The sequence below is a fragment of the Stegostoma tigrinum genome, chromosome 22, assembly GCF_030684315.1.
Source record: "Stegostoma tigrinum isolate sSteTig4 chromosome 22, sSteTig4.hap1, whole genome shotgun sequence".
Taxonomy (NCBI): domain Eukaryota; kingdom Metazoa; phylum Chordata; class Chondrichthyes; order Orectolobiformes; family Stegostomatidae; genus Stegostoma; species Stegostoma tigrinum.
Window position 1 is genome coordinate 26,749,503 of NC_081375.1, and position 22,248 is coordinate 26,771,750.

Consider the following 22,248-nt stretch of genomic DNA (forward strand, 5'->3'; position numbering starts at 1 on the left):
ATATCAGAGTTGATCTTTCTCTGCAGCTGTAACAATATTTTCTGCATTCCATTCTATTACCCTGATATGCTTATGTAAGATATGGTTTGCCTGGTTAAGCATGGAAAGCAATATTTTTCACTGTATGTGAGTGCGTATGACAATAACAAGTCAAATCAAATCTGGCACAGCTAAGAAAAAAGCAACCTTTTTTTCACAAATTTTCTTTCATTAATTTCACTGGTGGCAACTGCACTTGTTTGGTTTGAAAGCTGGGCTACTTTGAGTGTTTAGCTGAATTTCAAAAGCTTCAGAATTACTAGTCTGAACAAGTGGGACATGTCACAGGGTGATGGCAGTTTTAAGAGGTTACTAAAAGTTACCTGCCTCTGATGTGGCGAGTGAAATTGATGTTTGTGTTTACAACAGTTTTGACTGCTTTAGTAGCTTTATGTTTTTAATGGCTTTTATGATTTCTTTCATTATGCGGAGCCTTTGAATGACAGCTGAGTTGAATTGTTAGAATTTTAAGTCTTTTCATACTCATTGAAAGACTTGGCTCAAGGGTCTGCCCATACTGGGTAAGTGGTCTTGCAGGATACATGGAATGCATTAGAGAGGACTTGGGGTATATATGAAACATTGGGAATAGGAAGGCTGATGTCCCAGGAAATAGAAGCAGTCTTTCTAACCCCTACTGCAGTAGGAGCTGTTGAATGCCTGTCTTGACGTGCCCTTCCTCTCTTGTTCTCTAAATATTGCTGACAGTTGCAGGATCCTCCTCTCTCTTACTCTTCTGGACCTTGCTGACTACTGGTCTGTTAGTCCTTTGCTGGCCCGCTCCTCCAGATATTGCAAATTCCCTGATTTGTATTTCTCCTCTTGTCTGTTTCTCACTCACAATAACATATCACGGGACCAACTAGACAACAGGCCTCAATAACATATCAGCAAAATACTAAGGATGCTGGAAATCAGAAATAAATGGAAAATTTTAGAGCTATTTAGCAGGGAACACGTTATTTTAAACCTCACCTTGTGTAAGGAAGTAGTGCTAATTATCTTACCATAAGGGAAACTCGGGGAGAGAGTGATCATAATATGATGAATTTCAAACTGAATGTGAAAGTGACACATTTAGATCTGAAACAATAGTTTAACATTTACAGTCCAGGAAATAGATAAGAGGAATCCATTCCAAAGAAGAGTCATTCAACTTCAATAGTTAACTCTGCTTTCTCTCCAGAGATGCTACCAGACTGGCTGAGTTTCACCAGCATTAACATTATTTGTAATTTAGATTTCCAGCATCTACAGGTTTTTGTTTTATTTTAGATAAGAGAGTCATGTTTGCTAAGGAAGATTGGGAATTAGATTTAAAATGCATGACAGCAACAATGCAGTTGCAAATATTTACAGAAATATTTTCCAATTCTCAGTTAATGAACATTCCACTGAAAAACTAAAATAGTTGAAAATGGTATCAGAATGAAAGGATCTTACAATATTTTCAATAAATGTAGCAAGCATGAAAATTGAGTTTCGGAAACCATCAAGGAATAATCGAAAATTAATAGACAGAGAAAATGGAATACAAAATAACCTAGCAAAATGTACAAAAATAGACACTTTGAATTTCAATGAATCTGTAAAAATGAAAAGAGTATCTTAAATAAACATGGTTCCTGAGATAGGAGAAACTATAATCGAAAACATGGAAACAGAAGGTGTTAAACAAATATTTTGTGATTTTCACATCAAAAAACACAAACGCCAGATGTACTGGGAGCAAGAATCAAAGGAGAAGGAAGAACTTAAAGTAATTAGTTTTAGTGAAGAAAAGCTACCGAGAAATACATGAGATTAAAAGTTGATAAATCCCTTGGATTTGATAGCCTATGTAATTGTGTACTTAAAAAAAGGTGTCTGCAGGGATAATGGCTGCACTCATTGTGACCTTCCACAATTCCTGAGACTCTGGAATGACCCAGATGGTTCAGACTTGTTAATCCAACAGCAGTTGTTGTGAAAATACTAGAAAAAAATTAAGAAAGTGGTAACAGTGCACCGTTATAAAAGTCATAAAAGTAAGAGAAACTGAGCCAGATCCAATAGTGACCAGATAAGACAACACCAACCCTTTTAAGATCCAGTTTTTCCCTTGGTCAAAATTATTGTCAATATGATAGGCAGAGTAATTATACAGCTTGATATTAATCAATGCATGGTTTCCTTGTTTCATCACTATGGTAACAATGCACATTATTCCAGCACTTATACCTCCCACAACAGCAATTTTTGGCTTTTGAGCCATGATAACCTCAGGATGTCTGATTTGATTCTCACTGAGAATGCCCAACCCTAATATTTCATCGTTCAAAGGATAAAAGTTAGTACTGGAAAAAGAAATGTCCTGTAGGCTTTAGAAGATTAATTTGATTTTTGCTTCACCACAGTTCACTTTGAGAACTCCGTGGCCATTAATTTCCCAGATGACAACTTTTCCTGATTAGTTTTAGTACTGTATTGCTGAAGTGACCCAATTTCAAGGCAGCATAAATCTCCCAGTTCCTCAACCATGACTTTTCATTAGGTAAGATAATGAAATGATATCTACTGGAGAAATAGACTGTAAACAAATTGGATTTTTAGTGAACATGAGACTTAACCACCTAAGCTCTCATATATTGTTCTTTTCCACTTAACATTGAGTTTAATAAATAAAGTTAAACCATACATTGTGAACCATTCAGAGATGTCGTATTTGCTGTTTTTTGAATGCCTAGTAAAGTTATTCTGGGGCAAAAACTCAATCAGCCAGAAGTTTTTAAATCAACACCTAATAAATTGTGTAACTTTTTGAATACCTCTGCAATCCTGCTACAATCACAGTGTGCTTTTATTGAGCTTGAAATACAATTTTAAAGCATATCTGTGTGTGACGTCATGAACAACTTAAAAATTGTGTAGAAAGAAAAATTCTGCAGAATGTAGTTCATAAGGGAAGGAGTGAAAATAATTGCTCGTTGTGTGGCAAATATCTGGTGGCTGCCAGAAATAAAACTTTTCATTTATTACGCAGTTGGTATTGCAGTAAGTTTGTATGATAATAAATCTCTTATTCATCAATCACATGCCAAAAGAAGAAGCTCCTTCTTCATATTGTTTCCAAATGGTGACCAAATCTCATACTTGCAAAACTCAAAGTTGACACATTAAACAACAAAATTTTTCCTATATCTGAAGTTCTGAAGAAGGGTCACTAGAGCCAAAATGTTAACTCTGATTTCTCCACACAGATGCTGCCGGACCTGCTGAGTTTTTCCAGCACTTTCAGTTTCTGTTTCCAATTTCCAGCATCCATATTTCTTTCAGGATTTTTCCCCCCCATTTGTCGCATTCCCAATCTCCAACAGTTTATTAATATTTAAACACTTCTAAGATGAAAACTGAGACTTAAGGTCTTATTGGATCAGCCGCAATGAGAAACATCTCTTTATAAAATAGCCAGTGACCCACATTTTGAGTAGATGCTATTATTGGCACGGTGCACAGTTTTGTCTCATGTTGTTTGCATAACTCTGACTCAGTCCGTTATGAGGCACTACTGAGAACACAGAGATTTGCTTTATTGAAAAATTCAAACCTACAGTTTTGTAATTATACACCATGCATGTCTTTAATGTCACTTGTAGGAAAATAAACCACTCAACAAGTTATCAAGATTGTTTGGAAAATCATGGTTGAATTATGGATATGACACTAAATAATTACTTTTGTGCCATCATCATTCACATTATCAGTACTTTCTAACACTGTGAGGGACATCAAAATGTCATTGCTAAATCTTCATGGTGAGTCAGCAATCATTTGAAGGGGGAACAATACCACCCTTACGACAAGGTGAAAATTAGCATAATTAACTTGGGGAGCTCTTAAAAGAAATTTTGTTTACATCTAATATTGAAAGCAGAATTAATTTTGTGCTTAAATATTAGCATTCATAATTAAAAGATTATGAGGTTATAAGCTGAAAAAATGTTCAAAGTGTATCCAATGTCCATCCTGTCGAAGAGCCCAAGGCCCCAGTCGCAACAACGGCTAAATTGTTACATGTTTCTGGACACAAATATTGGGGATCTCGTTGTTGGTGCAGAGCCCTAACTGTCAGCACAACGTCTAAAAAGAAGCTGTGATAATGGGAACTGCAGATGCTGGAGAATCCAAGATAACAAAGTGTGGAGCTGGATGAGCACAGCAGGCCAAGCAGTATCTCAGGAGCACAAAAGCTGATGTTTCGGGCCTAGACTCTTCATCAGAGAGGGGGATGGGGAGAAGGAACTGGAATAAATAGGGAGGGAGAGAGGGGGAGGCAGACCGAAGATGGAGAGTAAACAAGATAGGTAGAGAGGAGAGTATAGGTGAGGAGATAGGGAGAGGATAGGTCAGTCCAGGGAAGATGGACAGGTCAAGGAGGTGAGATGAGATGGTAGGTAGGAAATGGAGGTGTGGCTTGAGGTGGGAGGAAGGGATGGGTGAGAGGAAGAACAGGTTAGGGAAGCAGAGACAGGCTGGGCTGGTTGTGTAGTGCAGTGGGGGGAGGGGATGAGCTGGGCTGGTTTTGTGATGCGGTGGGGGAAGGATAGATTTTGAAGCTTGTGAAGTCCACATTGATACCATTGGGCTGCAGGGTTCCTAAGCGGAATATGAGTTGCTGTTCCTGCAACCTCCAGGTGGCATCATTGTGGCATTGCAGGAGGCCCATGATGGACATGTCGTCTGAGGAATGAGAGGGGGAGTTGAAATGGTTCGCGACTGGGAGGTGCAGTTGTTTATTGCGAACCGAGCGGAGGTGTTCTGCAAAGCGGGCCCCAAGCCTCCGTTTGGTTTCTCCAATGTAGAGGAAGCCACACCGGGTGCAATGGATACAAAATACCACATTGGCAGATGTGCAAGTGAACATCTTGGGGCCTGGGATGGGGCTGAGGGAGGAGGTGTGCGGTTGCAGGGGAAGGTGCCGGGTGTGGTGGGGTTGGAGGGAAGCGTGGTGCGGACAAGGGAGTCGCGGAGAGAGTGGTCTCCCCGGAAGGCAGGCAAGGGTGGGGATGGAAAAATAGCTTGGGTGGTGGGGTCGGATTGTAGATGGCGGAAGTGTCGGAGGATAATACGTTGTGTCCGGAGGTTGGTGGAGTGGTATGTGAGAACGAGGGGGATCCTCTGGGGACGGTAGTGGCAGGGGCAGGGTGTGAGGGATGTGTTGCGGGAGACGCGGTCAAGGGCGTTCTCGACCACTGCAGGGGGAAAGTTGCGGTCCTTGAAGAACGTGGAGATCTGGGATATGTGGGAGTGGAATGCCTCATCCTGGGAGCAGATGCGGCGGAGGCAGAGGAATTGGGAATAGGGGATGGAATTTTTGCAGGAGGGTGGGTGGGAGGAGGTGTATTCTACCACACCCACCCTCCTGCAAAATTTCCATCCCCTATTCCCAATTCCTCTGCCTCCGCCGCATCTGCTCCCAGGATGAGGCATTCCACTCCCGCATATCCCAGATCTCCACGTTCTTCAAGGACCGCAGCTTTCCCCCTGCAGTGGTCGAGAACGCCCTTGACCGCATCTCCCACAACACATCCCTCACACCCCGCCCCTGCCACTACCGTCCCCAGAGGATCCCCCTCGTTCTCACACACCACCCCACCAACCTCCCGGATACAACGCATCATCCTCTGACACTTCCGCCATCTCCAATCCGACCCCATCACCCAAGCTATTTTTCCATCCCCACCCTTGCCTACCTTCCGGAGAGACCACCACACCCGGCACCTTCCCCTGCAACCGCAGGAAGTGCTATACTTGCCCCCAGGCCCCAAGATGTTCACTTGCACATCTGCCAATGTGGTATTTTGTATCCATTGCACCCGATGTGGCTTCCTCTACATTGGGGAAACCAAGCGGAGGCTTGGGGACCGCTTTGCAGAACACCTCTGCTCGGTTCGCAATAAACAACTGCACCTCCCAGTCGCGAACCATTTCAACTCCCCCTCTCATTCCTCAGACGACATGTCCATCATGGGCCTCCTGCAATGCCACAATGATGCCACCCGGAGGTTGCAGGAACAGCAACTCATATTCCACTTGGGAACCCTGCAGCCCAATGGTATCAATGTGGACTTCACAAGCTTCAAAATCTACCCTTCCCCCACTGCATCCCAAAACCAGCCCAGTCCTTCCCCTCCCCCCACTGCATCACAAAACCAGCCCAGCTCATCCCCTCCCCCCACCGCATCACAAAACCAGCCCAGCCTGTCTCTGCTTCCCTAACCTGTTCTTCCTCTCACCCATCCCCTCCTCCCACCTCAAGCCACACCTCCATTTCCTACCTACCACCTCATCTCGCCTCCTTGACCTGTCCATCTTCCCTGGACTGACCTATCCCCTCCCTACCTCCTCACCTATACTCTCCTCTCTACCTATCTTGTTTTCTCTCCATCTTCGGTCCGCCCCTCCCTCTCTCCCTCCCTATTTATTCCAGTTCCCTCTCCCCATCCCCCTCTCTGATGAAGGGTCTAGACCCGAAACGTCAGCTTTTGTGCTCCTGAGATGCTGCTTGGCCTGCTGTGTTCATCCAGCTCCACATTTTGTTGTCTAAAAAGAAGCTTTTTGGTTTTGAAACAATCTAAAACATGAACACGGGAAGCGTCACTGAACCGAAACGTCAACTCTAATATCTCTCCACAGATGCTGACTGACCTGTTGAGCTTTTCGAGCAATTTCTGTTTTTATTCACCAATGGTGGGTTGCTTATGCACGTTTCAGTCCCATTGCTCTCTTGGGTATGATTTAACAGGGACTAACTTCCTTACTTCCACACTAAAGATTAAAACCCTCAATGGTTAGCAACTCTACAGCCAGATTAAGAAGAACATAGAAATTGAAAAGAGCCAAAATTATAATTCTGTCAAATTTCAAATATCCTAATATATTCTGCTAGGTGGCACAGAGAGAAACAAAGAGAACGCATTTGCAGTAAGGCCATCACAGGTTCAGAACTTGAAATCACACTGTTATAAAGTAAACATCTTAACAGCTACAGTCAACTGGAATTATTTTAATTATCTGTTGCTGAAATCATACAATAAGATTGCTGTCTGCTGGATTTTTGTTATTTCTGTTACCTTGTTAAAGTTGGGATTATAGTGCAGACTGAAATTGTTCACAATCTTCAAAAGCTGATCTGTTCTATGCCAGTTTCTGTATGGACCAAACTCAACTATAAAGGGCATCTACATTATGTTGAAAATGTGCCTGAACCGCATCTTTTGTAACACCCTTATGCCACTCTGACAGAAGTTGACTTAGTGGCATATTTGGGAACCCTTTTGCACTCATTAATGTTGACCCAATTTTTATTTGATTTCAGCAGATTTGTCTAGCGTGACTTCCCATAACCATCTCTATCAATCCTGCCTTTTCTTTCCTTGTTTTTCATCTGGCCCTTTGACATGTGCTCGGAGCTGCAGAGAGTACTTTCATTAAAACGATTGGATTTTAATGACAGTCATCTGTCAAGCTGTGGGAGATGGAATTTGTGTTAAATCAGAGTTGAATGCATTATGCACAGTGTAATGCAGTTGAATGTGGGTGGTAGATGAACTTTTACGGGGAGGGGTGGAGGTTTGAAAGAGCATTCCTCATGTGCTAATATAAAACAAGTCTGATGGAGATCTCGTGAACTGCAAATCTGTTCTACTTCCTCTAATGGTATTATTCATTTCCTTTTCATGTGTTACATGTTCTAATTTTTTTTATTACTGAACCAGCAATCCAAGAACTCTTCTTTATTCTGTCCCCCTGCTGAGAAAGTGAATACTGTAAAGATTTATATGCCAGGATACTGAAATTTACCTGCAGTTCATTACAATTACTATCAAGGTTGCAAAAGAAGAGGAAGGAACACCTTATTGCAGAGGATTCATTTGAACTAGCCTTAAATAACTCCGTCAAGATCAGTTCTGCTGTGCTGCTGCCTTTTTATTCAAATGAGTAAATACTAAGATTCTGTCGACAATATGCTGTTTATTATGCATGTGACATATTGAACATCCGCAGCTGTGACTGACTGCAAAGGATGATGGTATTTTGCAGTTTCCTTTTGTTGTTGTTGCTGACCTTTTTGCTCACTGCAATTCATGCATTCATATAATCGTTTCTCCTTGTGTTTTGTGAACAGGGGAGGAGGAGGAGAGCAGAGTACTTCTGTGCAGCTAGAGGTTTTGCTAATTCAAGTGAAGGTGATCTAATTGTTGTTCGCTTGGCAGCCGACTAGTAGGTTAAGAGGATAGGAGCAGGAATGGGCCATTCAGCCAGCTATCATCTTCTGCCATTCAATTGGAGCAGGCTGATCTGCATCTTAACTCCATCTTCCTGTCTTGGTTCTATAATCCTTAATACCTTTGCCGAGGTAAAAAAACAATCTCAGATATGAAATTTTGAATTGACATCTCATTTCAAAAGGAGTAGGCCACAGAAGGTCATTATCAGATTGCTTACACTGTAGTTTGGAAGACAAGTGATTAAATACTTAGCAGCATCATCCCTTGGCTTGTTATTGGATAGAAGCAGGACCCAGAATGGATGCTTTTTAAAGGTTATAGAATCTACAGAACAGATAGTAGCCCTTCAGCCCAACTCATCCATGCCACCTTTTTTGACGAATACAGTTAACAGAATGAAGCAGAATGCTTTTCAGAGCTATGAAAAAAGAGGAAGTGACAGATTACACAAAATACACATCTTGTATTTCAGATAAAACCCTGTTTAAAAAATATGTAGAGCCAAACATAGGGCGATGCTCTTCTCCTTATAGTTTTTTGTACAATACATTAATAAAGAACACAAATTGAAGGTTTTGGATTCAAAATTCCTCTGCATCAGTGGATTCCTGATCATCTAAACTATTTTCCAAATACTGACTACCACATTCTTTAAATGGTATGCTGTGTTTGAGTTTTTCCTGACATCTCCAAATGATCTAAAAGGTGGTATAGTCAGATTTGGTGATTTCAAATTAAATAGTCAGTGTATTACAAGATGCTGTTCACTCTTTCTGTCAGTTCTTTTCCTCCCTGGATGTCCAAAAAACCTCTAATTGTCCACATAATTATTTGTATTAACTTCTTTATTTAGCCGGCATGATTTTCTCAAAGGGCACTGGTACTGAAGCATAGTATGAATAAAATATGGATGAAATTTATTACCAAAAAGAATACATGACGGGAATCCCATTCTGTTCAAAACATTTGAAATATGGGAATACTCACTAAAGCTTGGTAAATATACACAGCCAAGAACCAGTCTTCTCTCTGGCTTTGTCCAGTTCTCCATCTGCAGAGAAAATATTAGGTGATGGTAGAAATATCAAGTGGTGACAAGTTTAGATTGTCTTTCAGGTTCCTTACTGTGGCAATAGTTTTGTTTTACTGCCACCACAGAGGGGAGGATATCCAGAAATTTCCAATGGGATCAAAGATTATGGCTAGAATCCTTCCCTCCCCCGGCCACCGAACAATGTTATTTGTGAAAAGAAATTTGAGAAAATTAGTTGAGCTGTCCAGCCAGGCCTGTCTCAACATTGAGGTCAAATAGTCATATTTTTCAACAAATCCTGGACATCAGGCCAAAATTCTTGATCATGAATGGCGCAAAGTCTCTTTGCAGATCATGCCCTGCAACAAAGATCATGACCAGCCACATTCCTTGGTGTTTCTCTGGATGATTGAGACCGCACTGACTGGGTGGTTGGCCTGTTCTCAAGGTTTCACTGGTGGGAGGGTGGAGGACATCCTCCTGTGCACCATCACCTCTAATAAGGCCTCTAATTCGCTCTTCAAAAAGGTACCAATTTCCTCCTTTTCTGCTATATCCAGGGCAAATATCACAGACCATGCAGTGGAGCTCTGGATCGCCAGTGGTTGACCAGGTGCAACATGGCCTTTTAAACATGGCAGTGATGCCAACTACAGATATTGCTCTTAATATCCCCTTTGGGAAAGTAGCACCTTAAGAGCAGTTAATGTTTTTGAGAATCACAGTAATAGTTATTTCTGTTTAGTGTTTATGCAAGAGGCTATATAAAACAATATTGCTGAAGTGCAGGTATTATGTTCTGACAAAGACATTTCAAACCCTGCTTTCAACTTTACTGTCTTCAAAATAGCTGTAATTACTTTTTGTATTCAGGATCAACTAATATACCTTTTAGAGCATTGCTGCTTCTGCCTTGTAGAATTGGCTAGGTTTGGAAATATGGAGTTCGGTAGAAATGGTGCTGCGTTACACTGAATAATTTACACTGAGATTAAAATGCTGAGATTTTGCTGCGGTGTTTTTCTGTACTGTGACATGGGTGTGTCGTGGATCTGTCTGTCTGTTGCTAGGCTCAATTATGTTCTGTAATTTTGATGCTTTTAGCTTGTTTATGCACGCAAGGTCAAGATCCCTTTCTTACTGTGCAGTAATTGGAAAGAAGGCTGTATTAGAGTGGTCAAAAAAGTTGGAAATTTGAGGAGGCATTCATTATCAATAGGAGAAAAGAGATGGCAAAGCTAAGATATAAATGCTCAGTCACGGTCATATAGAGAGCACAACTTTCAGCTCCGAGGCAGTGATCCTGAAAGCCTCATTTTTTGTTCATTTTTTCAGAATGATTTCATTTTGTGATGGTTTCTATTAACCATATAAGTAAATAAACATTTTTAATAGCGTCAAAAGCACTGCAATCATTGGAGACAGATGATATTTAGATATTTAGCATAGGGATAGTAACCCTACTTTTATCCTATAAAATTCTATTACACTTTCTGCAGCCAACTTATTCCCTAAATTCGAGTGAGCATGTTGTTGCTCCCCGTGTGAATTATGAGCTTTTTAAGGAATCATAATAGCTAATTTACAGAAAAATACAGGGAGTGGAGGGGTTTAGGAATGGAACAAAATTCTGCTGTACAGACTTCCATTATAACAAGATGGGGTTGTGGGTGACCTGCTATAACTCATGAACTGAGAGTGACTGGGCATTTGATCAAGTATAAAAACGATGAGAAGAATGAAAGGTATGAGATTCTAAGGGGGCTTGACAGGGTAGATGCTGAGAGGAATCCAGAATTGGGTACAACTTAAAAATAAGAGGTTTTCAATTTAAGATGAAGATAAGAAGGAATTTGATGTCTCACAGGGTTATTAAGGAATTCTCTTACGCAGAGAAGTGTGGCGCCTGGGTGACGGAATGTATTTAAGGCCGAGGTAGACAGGTTTTTAGTTGACAAGTTGAGAAAGTGGAGTGAAGGCCACGATCGGCTCAGCCATGATCTTATTAAATGGTGGAATAGGCTTGATAAGTCAAATGGCCTGCTCCTGTTTCTATTTTTTTAAGATCCTATGAACCTAATTAAAGAGAGTCAACAAGGATCTGAGGCATTTAGATCATGTCTGTCTAAAGCAATAATTTTCAAACTCTTTTTTTGGTAGAAAGACGCCTTCTTATATGAGTAACCTTGGAATCAGCAATCTGAGAGAAAATTACGTGCATGACAGTCTTGTATTTTTGTGCCTGTCCTTATGTTTAAGTTTATTTTATTCTATTTTATTATTATTATTCTATTATTTTATTTATTTATGAAGTGAAGCTGTCAAAGCCAAAAGTTAATGTGAATTAGGCCGTGAACAAAGTGTTTACAAGCATTAAATCCCCTTAATTGGCAACTCTCCACTGCCCAGGAAGAACCGTGCCTCTTCTCTCGGCAAATGTGTAAAAGATAGAGTGAGTTGCTCTTGATGTCATGATGGATCTTGCTCTGATGTAATCCTGCAACAAATCTTTCCATAGCTCACGTTGTTCAGCCTCTGGTAAGATACTGCTCATTGGCTTTATCTCAGGAGTTCACACTCAAGAACAAGTTACTTAGATGTGGTGGTACACATCCGTGATTAGAACCTATCCAGAATACTATGTTCTGTTTTGGGCACTAAACCTGAGGAGTAGGGACAGTACCGATTCACCCCAGGATGATGACATGTCTTCAATTGCTGAAATACTGGCAGGTTGGATAAACTTGATTGTACTTCCTTGATTATATATGATCAGGAGGACACGAAATGGAGATGGTTAAAATGATGTAGGTACTCCCTACGTTTGATGGAGAAAATCTTTCTCCATTCGGTGAAGCAATCCAGAACAAAATTATGTATTTCTAAAACTTTAAATTGGAACATTTAGGTAATGAAATCAGGGAGCTTATCTTTCTCACAAAAGCTTATCTTTCTCACATTGGAAATCTGAAAATTACTTCTCAAGTGAGTGGAGGCATTTGTTCATTTTTAAACTGACATTGATAACTTTTCGAGTAAGTACACATTAAATGTTAGAATGTTAAAAATACGGACAAACCTCTGAATTTCATCAACCAACTTAAAAGCCTTTGACTTTGCAGTTTGAGAAAATAAAAATATAAATTAGCTGGGATACTTTAAAATAGCCATCAAAATCACATGATCTGAGAGTAGCGAAGCTCAATGTTAATTACAAAGGAGTGCCTAAATAACATGACTGAAACTGACTACCCCTCATTGAAAGACTGTCCAAGGCTAATTACTGAACATGGAAATTCATCATTTTGGATGTGTAACTCACAGAGAGATCTTCAAATATAAAAGTAGTTGAGACGTCTCGATTTGGGTATCGCTGGAACAAAGATTTAAATTCAGAACTCAATCTGCAGAGAGACGGATTGAGGTCCCCATCTACTCATTTTCAAAGGATGATAGGCCAAGTCTGACACTGGACCATCGTCTCTATTGTGGGCCAACAGCCAAGGTTCACACATTGAAATAGCCCTGTTGTCAGAAGCCCTTGTTTAAGCTTGTGTTTTTGCTACAGAAGACAGAAGAAGAACTCGTTCTCTTTGGAAGTAGTGGACCTAGTTCTGCAAAAGTCATCAACACTGACAGCAAGCTAACTGCAACCTGGGATCTTTGAAAACGTGGAAACTTGCAATGTGTAAATATAGTCCAGGAAAGCAACTGAACCACCTCAATGAGTAATTCCTTCGTGCAAGGAACTGTATTTGCTTTTTTAAAAAAAATTTAATCTTACTTCACCTCACCACCACCTTTATCCTGTTCTCCAAGCAAGTGTGTTTAAGATACAGATGTTTACTGGCATTGATATGACAACTGAGTAGAACTACGCAACAAGGTGAAGACCTAAGCATCAGTTATAATAATGGATGACACTTGGAGCTCAACTGCAATATTAAAATGCTACAAAGCTAAATTTGGCTTCACAATTGAAAATAATGGCTGTGGCCTTGAGTAAATATTTACAAGATACATCTTGTAGGCAGATGCAACATGAAGTGGAATTATTCACTTCATTTTCCATTTGTTCATGGGCCTTGGTGTCATTGGCTAGGCTAGCATTTATTGCCCATCTTTAATTGCCCAGAGGGCAGTTAAGCATCAACCACATTTCTGTGGAGTCACATGTACGCCAGATCAGGTAAGGATGACAGCTTCCTTCCCTAAAGGACAACAGTGATATGGATGTTTTTGTTTACCCTGACAATCATTTATGGCTTTCATTAGATTCTTAATTCCAGACATTTTTGTTTGGAACAAAAACAAAGTTGCTGGAAAAGCTCAGCAGGTCTGGCAGCATCTGTGGAGGAGGAAACAGAGTTAACGTTTTGTTTCCGGTGACCCTTCCTCAGAACTGATGGTGGCTGGGAAAACATCAGTTTATATGCAGAAAATAGGGAGCTAGGTGGGGTAGGGAGTAAACAATAGGATAGAGGCCAAAGAGAGGGAAAGACAGTTGGACAGACAAAGAAGTTGCTAACGATCAGGCTGGGAAGGTGAATAATTGTTAATGGGGACTGTTAGTGACTAACAACAGATGGTGTGTAGTGGCAGGCTATGTGGTAACAAGGCCTGGTGTGTGGGATGGGGGAGGCGCTGGGACAGGGTAGAGTTTAGGCCCTAAAATTATTGAACTCAATATTGAGCCGGGAGGGCTGTAGGGCCCCCAAGCGGAAAATCCCACCTACCAGCCCACCAGCATCCACATCCAGAATATCATCAGATGCCATTTCTGCCACTTCCAGCATTGCCACCACAAGGCACATATTCCCCTCCCCTCCCTTGTCTGCCTTCCGCAAGGACCGTTCGCTCTGGGACATCCTAGTCCATATTTCCTTCACCCCCAACACCTCCCCACCACCCTACGGCACCTTCCTCTGCATCTGGCGAAGGTGCAACATCTGCCCATTTACCTCCTCCTTCCCCAGTATCCAAGGTCCCAAACATACCTTCCAGGTGAAGCAACACTTCACCTGCGCTTCCAAGAATCTAGTCTACTGCATTCACTGCTCACAATGTGGTCTCCTCTACATTGGGGAAACAAAGTGTTGACTTGGCGACCACTTTGCAGAACATCTACATTCTGCTTGCAAGAAAGACCCTGAACTATCTGTTGCCTGCCATTTCAATGCACCACCTTGCTCCCTGGCCAACATCTCTGTCTACGGCTTGCTACAGGGTTCCATTGAAGCCCAGTGCAAGCTGGAGGAATAACACCTCATTTTCCGCTTGGGGACCCTACAGCCCTCCGGACTCAATATTGAGTTTAATCGTTTTAGGGCCTAAACTCCCCCATGTCCCAGCCCAACCCATCTCCCTATTTTCTGCATATAAACTGATGTTTTCCCAGCCACGATCAATTCTGAAGAAGGGTCACTGGACCCAAAACGTTAACTCTGTTTTCTCCTCCACAGATGCTGCCAGACCTAATGAGCTTTTCAGCAACTTTGTTTTTGTTCCTGATTTACAGCATCTGCAGTTTTTTTTGGTTTGGAATTCAAACTTCACCATCTGCATTTGTGGGATTCAAGTCCACGACATTAGCTGTGTCTCTGGATTAATAGTCTAGTGACAATATTGTCAGGTCAATTGTCTCCTGGTGTTTCATGGCACAGTACAATGATTAGCCTGCACTGTGCTAATGAAAATCCATAATTATAGGATAATGAGGTACGATGATTCTTTATTGATCAATTCTAAATCCTATAGCTTCTGGTTCATAGAATCCTTTAAAGTGCAGATATAGCCCTTTTGGCCCATTGAGCGTGTACTGACCCTCCATAGAGCATCCCACCCTACCTCTGTAACCCCATGTTAACCATGGCCAATCCACGTAGCCAGCACGTCTTTGGGAGGAAACCGGAGTACCCAGCAGAAACCCATGCAGACACAGTGAGAATGTGCCAACTCCACACAGACAGTCATCCAAGGCTGGAACCGAACTGGGGTCCCTGGCACTGTGAGCTACCAGGCCACCCAGTTAAAAGGAACATTTCTGTCACAACACTGGTGTTTGTACTGAAGGTTTAAAGTTATATTATTGCAATATCCTGTAAAATTCCTCCAATTACAACAGCAGAGATTCACCCTGTAGCGTACCTTTGAAGGTGTATTTAACACTATTGGTTGAAATTTCTGATATTCTTTGACAAAAGCTTCCTCGGTTCACTTCTAATACTATACGTTATGCCTCCTTTACAGATGGTGGTGCTAATGGATCCAATGGAGGACCCTGATGACATTCTGCGAGCCAACCGGTCTCGAGAGAAATTATACATGTTTGATGTGACCTTCAATTACACTGCATCACAGGTGAAATTTTTGTTATTGTACAAATGGGTTTGAGAAACCTATCAGCCATGACTGAATGGCAGAGCATAGGCAGAATGGCCTAATTTTGCTCTTATGTCTTCATGGCCTAAAACAATGATCCTGCCTCGTTTTGACAGCTCTGTTCAGGTTTGGTTTCCACACATGGAGATTGATAATGTAGATCTAGAATGTAGATCTAACAAATAACTAAAAAAAAATTAAAAAGACACCATAGAATTAATAATTCTGAAAGGAGGAGAATGTAATAGGTGAATGTGAACAATGTGAAGTTGATACTAGATTACACAATGCCAGGTATTAACAAGGACACCTAATCCAACTTACATTTTGATGGGACATACCTAAAGGTGGACAATACTGAACCAGAATCCTGACACTTTAAAAAATAGCAACCACAATTATTCAATTTGCATTATGACATTTGAGCTTGATGACTGCATTTCAAATGATTCACATGTAGATTACAATTTGGAAAAGGAGTCGAGTAGTTGTTAGCCTTCACAGTTAGTCTTGAGGAGCTCTGCTCAAGCTATGAATCTCCCAATATGTACTCTGAAGTAAAACACCTCATTCCCCCTGTTAATCTACAAAATTAAATTCTTGTTGTCAACTTGATGAAATGTGAATTGGTGCAGCTCTTGAGTTAGGCAAGGCTGAAATTGAATCAAACCCTGGATTTGTGAGCACATCTGAACTCATTATGAGTTTCTACTTTAGGTTAAATGCTTATCTCGACTGTATGTATGATTTACATTCAGTACTTACCCTTCTTTTGTATACCCACTATTTCCATAAAGCCTTCCTGTGTACGCTACCTTTTCCTCTTGGATAAGATCGTTTATGCTTAAGCTATTGCCATACAGAAACTGAACAGACCTCATGACCTTTAACTTGCATCAATGTAACACTGATCCTTGACATTCCTTCAACAGTAATCCAAACAGCCTTTTGTGTGTCTCTGATATTTTAAGAGGAAGTGTTAGAATATATGCACAGACACGCATTCACTCTAAAATTGTTGTAAAGTTACACCCAGAATGAAACAATATTGTTGTACACACTATCTGTTCCATTTATTTCAACTATTAGCTTACTGGCAGTTACATTTTTCAGAAAACTATATATTGACCTGGCTCTACTCTTCTATATTTGGCGAATTGCTTCAAGAGTATAAATCTTTCTTCCTTCATAAATTCTTATCTTCTGTGTCCATGTGTGAGACAGGTCACAGTACTCTGTGTCAGAAGATACGCATTATAAGCCCTATGAAACAAGTTCAAGCTACGTTTTTTGGGATTGGTGAAGGACACAGCAGGAAATTGCATTCTCAGTAGTTCTTAAACATAATGTCTCACTGAGGATAAAAATTGATGCCATGTCATTACTATAAGCTGTAAAGGTTTTGAGACTGATTTCAGTGGTGCCCAACTGGAAAATGCCTGTGTGATTATAGCTTCCATTTTAGTGTATGAAGGGCTTTTGTATTCTGTATGCTATTCTTCCTTGAGACCCAAGTTAGATTTGATTACTGGAAAATTTCAGTAAGCATGTTGCAGAAAATTAAGCAGGATTTTCTAAAAGATAAATGGCAACAATTTCCATTTATATAGCACGGCAGGGACTGTATTTAATACGATTCTTGCCCATGCTACATGAAGAGATGTAGCCAGCAGACAGCCAGAAATGTTGTAACAGAGGTGTGTTTGAAGAAATGTCTTTCAGGAGAAAATTAGACACCAAGTAGTTTATGTAGGGAATTTGAGAGCTTGGAGCCTTGGGTGCTAAAACATAGCCAGCATTGGCAAGGGAAATTACAACAGAAAGCATCTTCTTAACAAATTCAGAGCAATAATTTAATATATGACAAACAAGACAAAATTTTCTCAACTGAATGTTATAATATAGGTGGTAGAATGCCAGTTAATTAGACGGTTTTTAAACTGGAATCCACAATTACTTGGCAGTTGCTGAAGGTTATGTTTTACCAACATTCAGCTGAATTTCTAGAGATAATAACATTCCATGTCTGCATATTTCTCACCGATCTATGAAAAGCAAACTTGGACACTTCACACTGTCACAAACTGATATTTCTGAATTGATAGAGAGCAGAAATGACAGCAATAGTATATCTGGAGCTCAGAGGTTCTCTTCTGCTCCTGATGAAATGTTAAGTTGCACTGAATGCTTCATGACAAGAATGGATAGTAAGAAAGCCTTGGACAATAAAAAATGAGAGTCTAACTAAAGTTGTAGTCATTTTAGTCAGAAATCCAGCATTATTCTGTATCATATGCAATGTGCTTTGTTGGCTTTCACTATTCTAAAATATCTACTGGACAAGGATGCTCAGTGATATATACAATAAGCTATTCAATGATTGGTGTAATATTGTAAAATCTTAAGTATTGAAGAAATCGGTGCAATGCTGTACCAAAGTATAGCTGTAGCCATATCATAGAGACAGCTGTAATATATCAACCTATCAGTGGACAGCGGGATTGTCTTTGCATTGAAATGTCCTCCTTAGTTTGCTGTAGTCATGTGACTTCTACCATGAGGCACACACACTGTTGACACACATCTCAGCTTCACTTTAATAAAGTGCTCGTGTTGAATGTACTGTTGTGCAGTACATGCAAAACATGGTGTCTGAATTGGGACTGAGGTGAGTGTCCAGAACTGAAATGAAAAGTGTGGCTGCATTGCAATGAACTGCTTTTGAAAAGATAAAGAAAATCAAAGATTATACTGAAAACAATGTTCGAGAGAAAATGACTACAACTTATCTCCAACCAAGCCCTCTTCAAATGAGACAGAACTGGGAGTTCTTACATTAACTATGGCAGTATTATACAATTGCTATGGATTTGTTGAGCAAACCAGACAAAGTACAAGTTGCTACACTTCTGTCACTGCGAGGAATAGACTGTTTCAAAATATACTCCATCCTAACTTTCTCTAAAGAACAGTTGAAGACGTGGCAGAAGTTTTACATGTTTGAAGGCATACTTTCAGCTTCATGTGAACATTACTAATGATTGTTACATATTCAGTCCTCGGGAACAAAGTGAAAAAGAGTCTGTTGATCAATACATAACGTTGTTAACACAACTTACAGAAACCTGTGAATTTGTGCAAATAAAAGATGAGCTAAGTAAAATTAGAATCATCTTAGGCGTAAGAGATCCTACCACGACAGTGCAACTGCTAAGAGAAGAGAATCTGACTCTTCAAGAACTCATAAACATGTGCTCTGAGATCATAAATAACAGCTATTGCACATGGAGGTGAGTTTGTCAACAGGTAAGTGTTAAGAAACAGTCCATACCTATGGAGTATGTTGATAAGCCACCCACAACCTGCCCACTATGTTAATACCATACACATGCAACAAAGTCAAGAAAAACAACAAACGTCCACACAACAGTGAACAGAAAAATCAAGCTAGAAGGACAAATTGGAAATATTGCAGAGGTTATCACATAAAACCAAAAGTATGTCCGCAGTGGAGAAAATACAATGTTTTAAATGCAAGAAGCTAAACCATTTTGCATATAGAAGTTTTTAAAAGAATATGTGGTATAGATGATGTTAATGGTAGTTGTATATTCCCTGGGATGGGGGATTTCAAGACCTAGGGGACATATATATAAGGTGAGAGGAGAGAGATTTTAAAAAAGACATGAGGAACAAACCGTTAACACAGAGGGTGGTTTGTGTGTGGAAAGCCCTTCCTGAAAAAGTGTTGAATGTGCGTACAACATTTAAAAGATGTTTGGATAAGTACATGAATAGGAAAGGTTTGGTAGGATATGAGCCAGGATCAGGCAGGTGGGACCAGTTTTGTTCAGGATTGTGTCAGCGTGGACTGGTTGGACCAAAGAGTCTGTTTCCATGTTGTATGAATCTAAGACTCTATGAAAGGGTTTAGCGAGGAAGCAGATAAGTATGCCCTTTGAAGACAATAAAGACAATTAGTGTAAAGATGTCAGGCAGTGATTCAAATTTGACGTGCCAGGGAGAAATTTGTTCTAGACCTTGAAGTGCGTTGGGAACATCAAATCTGAAGACGAGCAATGGCTAATGAATATTGCAATGAAGACAATAAAACAAGAGCGTCAAATGAATATGCAGTGCTGGGCATTTCATAAGAACATAAGAACTAGGAGCAGGAGTAGGTCATCTGGCCCCTTGAGCCTGCCCCGCCATTTAATAAGATCATGGATGATCTTTTTGAGGCTCAGCTCCACTTACCAGCCCACTCACCATAACCCTTAATTCCGTTACTGTACAAAAATTTATCTAGCCTTGCCTTAAAAACATTCAGCAAGGTAGCTTCAACCACTTCACTGGGCAGACAATTCCACAGATTCACGCCCTTTGGGTGAAGAACTTCCTCCTGACTGCAGCCCTATATCTGCGTCCCTTTATTTTGAGGCGATGCCCTCTAGTCCTAGTTTCACCTGCTCGTGGAAACAACCTCCCTGCCTCCACCTTATCTATTACCTTCATAATCTTATATGTTTTTATAAGATCTCCCCTCATTCTTTTGAATTCCAATGAGTATAACCCCAGTCTACTCAGTCTGTCCTCATAATCCAACCCTCTCAACTCTGGAATCAACCACGTGAATCTTCTCTGCACCCCCTCCAGTGCTAGAATATCTCTTCTCAAGTAAGAAGACCAAAACTGCACACAGTACTCCAGGTGTGGCCTTACCAGGATCCTGTACAGCTGCAGCATAGCCTCCCCGTTTTTAAACTCCATCCCTCTAGCAATGGCTTCATTGATGTTTTTCACAACATTGAGTTTCACAGACTTGTGTAATGTTACACCAGACAGTGATTGAAAAGTGCAATCCTTGAAGATAAACTCAATGTTCTGTTGATGGAAAGATGCTCACTCTGTGCGGATAAATTAATCTAAGAGTTCATTGCTGGGGCAGATCTAGATCTAGAATTCCAGATATGAGATGGTATAGCCGCTCATCTCCACAGAAGCAATTCAAAAGCTTGGACTAATAACCCTAACTATCACAGAAGAGATTTACAGTGTTTCTCAGGCCACATTGACTGACGAACAGATAAACAGTACAGAGATAGAAGGTTTAAAAACAAGACTGCAAATAAGTCCTGCTGCCGAAATCACAAAATACAAAGATTGTTTGTTAGGTACAGCTAATGAACCCAAAGGAAAGAGGTGTTAGATAACAGCATAAACCAGCAGGATCATCTGAGATGATTTAGGAAATAAAGCAGAGAGCACATCATTCCAATCTATAGAGATTGGAGGAAAATACAACAATCCACATACGTATGATCACAAGACACAAATACTTTAGAGATCATGTGTACCAAACCTGTAAATAAGTGGCTGAAAATAACAAATGCTGGTGATCACAGCTGGTCAGGCAGCATCCACGGAGAGAGCAAGCTAATGTTTCGGGTCTAGATGACTCTTCATCAGAACTGAAGCGAACTCTGGAGGGGACAGCATTTATGCTATAGTGAGGAGTTGGAGTCCTACGGGAGAAAGGATGTTGTTAGTTCAGATTAAGTGGACACCAGTAATGAAATGGAAAGTAACAAAGATGCACACGGTGAAAGATGACCAGGATTCCTTTCGGTGGGGAGAGCAAAACCTCTTCAGAGTAGGCATCCCTTGAAGAGGCATGGCAGTGGATTAAACACAATGCAGGAGCAAATTACTGCAGATGTTGGAATCTGTAGTGAAAGCAACAAATGCTGGAGATCACAGCAGGTCAGGCAGCATCCATGGAAAGAGAGCAAGCTAACATTTGAGTCTAGATGGCTGTTAATCAGAGCTGACATGAAGTGTGGAGGGGGCCGCATTTACACAATAGTGGGGGTGGTTGGAGTGCTCAGGGAGAAAGGATGTTGATAGTTTAGATTAAGTGAAGACCAGCAATGAAATGGAAAGCAGTAAGTGGATTAAAGTAGGACTTGCTGAAATAACAAACAGCTGCTAGTGCATAAAAACAGTTGGTAGACATTAGTAGGCCGCTTTGCCCCTCGACACATTGACTTCCCAATTCCTATATGCAAAGGACTGAGCAATTAAGGTAAGCATGTGAACTGCCTTTCTAACCATCCTGTCTATATGTGAGGCAAATGTCAAAGAATTATGTGCCTGAATCCCAAGGTCCCTCTGTTCTACAACACAACTCAAGGGCCTAATATTAATTGTATAAGCTGTACCCTCATTTGTTGTACCAAAATGCAATACCTCGCATTTATCCAGATTGAACTCCATTTGCCACTTTTTGGCCCATTGATCCATTAGGTAGAATCATAGAATCCCGACAGCATGGAAACAGGCCATTCACGCCTCCAAAGAGCATCCCATCCAGACCCATTCTCCTACCCCTGTGTTTCCCATCTCAAACCCACCTAACTTAAACTTACATAACTAATTGATCTACCCTGCACATCTTCAGACTGAGGGAGGAAACCAGAGCACCCGGAGGAAGTCCACACAGACACTAGGAAAATGTTCAACCCT

General features: G+C 40.7%; 1 protein-coding gene across 4 annotated transcripts in view; it reads left to right on the forward strand.

Moving 5' to 3' along the window:
• Nucleotides 1-22,248, forward strand: part of kif19 (kinesin family member 19) — a 202,381-nt gene that overhangs the window by 87,356 nt on the left and 92,777 nt on the right. For all 4 annotated transcript variants that reach the window (XM_048555506.2, XM_059653705.1, XM_048555507.2 and 1 more), the window contains exon 3: nt 15,592-15,702. In XM_048555506.2, the coding sequence (XP_048411463.1) occupies nt 15,592-15,702 (111 nt within the window). The remainder of the gene's footprint in view (nt 1-15,591; nt 15,703-22,248) is intronic.